The sequence below is a fragment of the Mesitornis unicolor genome, unplaced genomic scaffold (assembly GCF_000695765.1).
Source record: "Mesitornis unicolor isolate BGI_N332 unplaced genomic scaffold, ASM69576v1 scaffold52527, whole genome shotgun sequence".
In the NCBI taxonomy this organism is placed as follows: domain Eukaryota; kingdom Metazoa; phylum Chordata; class Aves; order Mesitornithiformes; family Mesitornithidae; genus Mesitornis; species Mesitornis unicolor.
In genome coordinates, this window is record NW_010198077.1 from 12879 (window position 1) to 18570 (window position 5692).

At 48.4% G+C, this 5692-nt stretch overlaps 1 protein-coding gene across 1 annotated transcript in view; it reads right to left on the reverse strand.

Moving 5' to 3' along the window:
* Positions 1–4821, reverse strand: part of B4GALT5 (UDP-Gal:betaGlcNAc beta 1,4- galactosyltransferase, polypeptide 5) — a gene marked incomplete at its 5' end in the record, with an annotated part of 10756 nt that extends 5935 nt beyond the window's left edge. The window contains 2 exons of the mRNA XM_010189017.1: positions 204–317; positions 4687–4821. Of these exons, the coding sequence (XP_010187319.1) occupies positions 204–317; positions 4687–4821 (249 nt within the window). The remainder of the gene's footprint in view (positions 1–203; positions 318–4686) is intronic.
* Between the last annotated feature and the right edge of the window lie 871 nt (positions 4822–5692).

Here is a 5692-nt window from a genome sequence, read left to right on the forward strand (position 1 = left end):
CCTCTGACGTAGCAGAGATTAATTTGTGTGAGCAGGTAAACAATGATTTCCCAGGAGGGAACCAGGCTCCAAACAGCGCTCTCATTCATCCCCAGGTGCCTGGTGGGGAAAGGTGCAGTGCGGCATGCCAGGGAATGCCATGATGTGCCCTCCAAAACCATAGGGAGCAGGAGAGGGGCTGGGGCTGTCAGGGTGCTACTCACTCATAGAAGGGAGCCTTTCAGGACAGGTGTGGTTGGGGAAGTAGGTAAAGTCTTCAGGAAGAAATGTTGTGGATTGCAGGAAGGTGTCATTGTGGTTCAGATCAAGAGGATAATCTAGGAGGGAGGAAGGAAAAAAAAAAAAGTTGAGCTGCAGGTCTTTGCTATTTCCAGCCACCTCTCCACGCCACTGTAAGCAGACCCCAAAGCCACCCCTGGCTGAGGATGTCCCCAAGGGCATGGAGGTGTCCCCATGTGGCATGAGTTCTAGACTCACAACCCAGCTGGGTCCTCATCCTCATCCTAGAGCAGGTGCCTGCAGAAGCCCCAGCTGCCTTAGATCACATCACAGCAAAGAAACTGTCATGCTTTCAGGCCACAGGAAGAATTTTGAGCAAAGGAGCACATGGTGCTTGGAAGGAAAAGCTACTTAGCACCTTGTCCCTGAAGGACCACGACACAGCAGGAGGGGACATATTCCTCCAGCAGGTCTTTTCCTAATGTGCTCAGAGGGAAGTCCCCAGGCAGGTCTCCATGCCAGCAAGGACTGTCAGCGCAGCTCATCCTGCCTTACATCCTTCTCAAAGTATCAGCAAAACTATCACGTTACACGTAGCCTTTCCTCCAATTTGCATCATGCAAGAACAAAGAAGCCCCCTACATCCCAGCAGTCAGTGCCCAGCATGGCACATTTCTCCAGCCCCCCCATTCACCTGCATCCTTCTACCTCCTGGGCAAAACCCCTCCAGCCTGTTATACCTGTAGATGTTTTAGGGAGATTTTTACGCAACTGAACTTCTGCTTTCTACAGTAAAGTCACCAGTTTTGCATAAGGCATCCTTAGCCAAGCATGACCTCTATTTTAGACGCTAGAAAAAGTTCCCTGTCTGTAGCAAGGCATCAACTGCTGCAGGAGGATGCTGCCTCTCCACTTTCTCCGAGCATCAGATGCTTAGCAAAGGGTTGGTCTTTTGGTCCCACAGCACCCAGGGCACCAGCACCAATCTTACACCCCACAGAGGTCCTGGAAAGTAGCCATTTAGGGCTGAGCCACCCAGTCCCATCACAGGCAGCCCCTGGACGTACCAGGACGAGAAAGTCTCATCCCTTCCAACTGCCTCACCACGCATGGGCATTACTGTCCCAGCTGGCTGCAGAAGCACACCAAGGGACTGACATTCATGGTCCTGATTCAAAGCAAGAGCAGCACTGGCTTCACAGAAGGAAAGTACAAACCAGCTGCTGTTCAGGCACTCAGAGACAAAAGAAGGCCCTGTGTCCCACCTACCACTCCCAAGAGCTGTCCAAGTAGCTCTGCAAAGCCCTGAACACAAGGGTTGCAAGTGGTCCATCAGCAAACAGTTGATTTACAGTAGGCAACCAAATTTTTAAGTTTTTACTGAATCCAGTGTGAAATTCAGGGTTGTTTGGTTTTGGTTTTTTTTCCCAGCAGCTATAACCTTTCAAATTAAGCATACATTTAGTTTCAAGAACATACTGATAGCAAAAAGGTTTCACACATTTTATCCTGAGAGCAATTTAATAAACCCAGAATTACAGTATAGTGAAGTGAATTAATTGGCTAAGATTAAGAGTTAAGAATCGAAGTCACTTTTAAGTAATTGCATAAGCACAGTATATTCTCCATAGCAAAAAGGCTGCATCTAATAACCACATTAATGACATATCAAGAAAAAATAATCTAGTGACAATTTAATATTTTAAAGCAAAGCAGGGAGGATTGCCTTTACCTGCAAAGTCAAAATCTTTCATTTAAATCTACTGGGACAAGTCGTTGCTAGCCCGATATTTCAGCTTGCTTTATTATGCTATTACCTACCATCACATCATTAATACTGTTTATCCCCTCAATTAAGTGATACACAAACTATCTCAGACTCAAGATAGACTTGTAAACAGAACCTAAGGGCTTTTCAAGTATGATAGATATTATTTTGGATGTTTGATACTGCTCTAAATTTTAATAACCAGATTCCCATTAATCTCCTATCACCAGAGCATGCTCTCAATACTTAGTCCAGCTGACAATGCACCATGAAGCTCCACTCCCTTTTTTTGTGTGAAGGGCTGCCTTTTTTGCTTGCAGAAGCACAGAAGGGACCCTTTTCTGCTCACTAGACAGGAAACCAATTACTGCATCTATTAGCAAACACTGAAAAGGTTACAAATTACTTCCTTATTTTAATACAAGAGGGAAAAAAAGCTAAGAGAAAAGAATAAACGCAGACAGATGGGCAGAACCACACTGCTTGCAGAAGACTCTCTGCTTGGTCACCTTGCTATTCAGAGAGGGATATTGCATGTTTAAGGAATCTGCTTAGAAATTAACACCCCAGGTCCTGGGAGGACACACGCGCAAGGCAGCACTGCACAGAGTGCTGCTCCTACCCAGCCTCTTGCCAGAGGCACGCATGACCTGTGGGAGAAACTGCAGCTCCGAAAGCATTGGCAGCCTTCTATGTTCCAAGAGCTGCCACGTGGCTAGAGTAGGGATCAGAGAGGGTCCACAGGGTCTTCTGCTGCCCACACTGGTTTTGGTCCTGTGGTGGCCCACTCTTGGCAGCAGCACCCTCACCCCTGCTCTGTGCCTCTCTGGGAAGAGGGGAGCGGATGCAAGGATGTGAAGGGATGTGACACCCGTGGGGTAGAATAGAGACCGGACTGCTAAGGAGCTGCTCCCAGCAGCTGAGTCATGACAGTGGTAGTAAAGGCCTCCACTGGGTCCATCCCTGCAGCTGTACCAGGTGGGTTTGCTCTTCTGGCCATCACATTGCTGCAGCAGTGTGGGGAGGTTGCACAAACCAGGCAGTGCCACCCACCCAGATCCCACCAGGGTGCCCAAAAACAGAGCCAGGGAGGTAAGGTACTGATCTCGATGTTAATATAATCCTTGTGGCCACAGCGCCATGTGCCTTCCAGATGTCACCACCATCCATCATGCATCTGGCTCTGACCTGCCTGCCAGGGAAGGTCACCCAAGGACTGCCTATAACACTTTTGTATGTTAAAACTGTCCTTGCAGCCAGGGCCCTCAGGGCAGGAGGCGTATCAGCCCACAGCTGCAGGGCTGGGATAGACCTGAGGCCCAAGCAAAGCCAGTGACTTTGGTGGCAGTGGTACAGGTATCGCTGCTGCTAACATGGGAACCACTTCCCTGTCTGTGGCAGGCAGCAGAAGCACACAGAATTTTGGAGGGGTCAGAGCCCCAAGGGCCACAGCAAGCACGGTAGCCAGGACCACAGCAGGACGGAGGCTCTTATCACTGCAAGCAGCAGTGGTGAAGTGTCTAACCCTCCTCCTCTCCGGGGATCAGCAACTTCCTCACCCTGCATCTGCTTTACTTGATGTTTCCAGCCTGAAGAATAGCCTAGGCTGGCAGCCTTGGCCGGCCTGGGCAGAGAGAGGAGGTGACCTGGGGTGTTGATCTCTTGTGCAAATTGATAATTCCCCTCCCATGCCCATCCCGGGTCAGAGTACAGCTGCATCGGCAGCCACGCCACCAACTCCTTGGGGGCTGGGAGGCAAGGACATGGCTTCAATTTTTATTTTTTTCCATAAGGAAATAATCTTGCCTTTTAAAACCCCGTCAGCTGACGAACCCCTGCAGCAGAGGAGCTGAGCTCCCCAGCATCACTGCAGCCTGATGCCAACCGCACATGGGAGCCGGTACCAGCGCAAGGCACCAGTGAGATGTCAACAGGGAAGGTACACGCTTGGTGTCACACCAGCCAGAAGGCAATGCCTCACCCTGGCTTACACATGGCCATGTGCATTTATGCTTTTGCTGTACCATATTTACACCAAAACTTGTAACCCTGTTATCAGCTCTATTTTACGGATGATAAACAGCCTGGGAGCAGAAGCCTGTGACTCCACTCCTGCATTCTGCCCAAAGTTAAATATATTATTTGTGGCACATCTCCAGCCAAGTCATCTCAGTTCATCCTTGCATGGGAAAAGTGAAGCTTATGAGCACAGGCTCCTCCACGTGCATGGAGCCAGGGCTCTGCGCATGCATCTGCCTGGGAAGTTATTTTTTAAAATATGAAACCTGATCCTTGCACTGAAATTTGAAGTCTTTACCCTCAGACTGGTCGAAGCTAACAAGTTGAATTCCTGGAAAGCAAAGAGGTTTTCGGCTCAACATCCCATCATTTGAGGCCTTTCAAGACTTTCGCCCCTTATACAAGTTAGAAGCATTTGAATTTAATTATATATATATAAAAATATAAAGAAATTAATATAATTTATATAAAATATGCATATATAAAGTAATTCTATATGTATACATTCTTATTTTATATATATTTATATACTTAAAAAAAATTAAAAAGACAGTTAATCAAAGTTCCCACTCTGCATTTATCACCAGAAAATAATTCCTTCAAGCAAGAGTAGTTCAAGTCAACTCGATTTTCAATGGAAATGCAACCTTTGATCAATATTACAGTTATTCAAGAAATACCTGAGTCATTCACGCTGCTGTTCCTCTTGGCATAGGCACTGCGAACCACCTGCTCATACACCTGAGCTCCTATTGTTCGCATGTTCTCACGAATCATGATGCCTTGGGCTTGCATCATGAAGAAGTAGGTGTTCACTGAAAGGGAGAAAAAAAAATAAATTATTTCCATGAGCACCAGCTTTCGTAGGGAAGAGAAATAGGAGTCTCCTAGAACCACTCCCAGCCTTCTGCTTGGTTTCAGTTCCCTCCTGCCAGGAAGATCCCTGGGTCACACGTGCCTCGGTTGCCCGACAGGAGCTGGGAAGGGCACAGAGTTGGGAAGCAGAGGTGTAAGGCACATTTGGAAACCCGGTTGGTTAATAAGGGAAACATACCCAGCTAGACTTGACAATGCAGACTGTAATTCAGCATTGAAGCTTCAACAGCAGTTCATTTGGCTGTGGAAGTCGGAAGGTTTAATTAGGAAATATCATTATAACAGAAAACTAAGCCACATGCCTGGAGAAGGGCACGCACTCCTGGATCGCAGCACCAAGCACCTCAGTGGGCACCACACAGACCATCCTGCTGCCAGCCTCTGAGCCCACCAGCAACCCATAGTCCCAGAGCAGGCAGCATTCTGCAGCACAGTCCCCCTGGGTGACCAGGGCCAGTGTCCCCCAGGCAGGTTTCTCCCACTCCTTTCCCACTGACACTGTGCCCTGGCACCGCTCAGGCTGAGCCTGCTTAGGTTTCAGTTTAAGCTGACACCTGGTGCTGGCAGGGATGGGCCCAAAAGCAAACAGCAGCAGGCACAGCCCTGCATCACCAGCAGCGCTTGCTGGGATGGCAGGATGGCCACCCATAGGGACAGTGGAACAGCCACCATGCATGCCACAGCACCCACAGCATCGAAGTGCCAGCCATGGCCCCTCTGCAGTGACATTACAGGCTTAAGAGTGAAGGGAAATAAAATCTTTATTTGAAAATCTTGATTTGGAGTGCCCCAAGGGTCAGTACTGGGGCC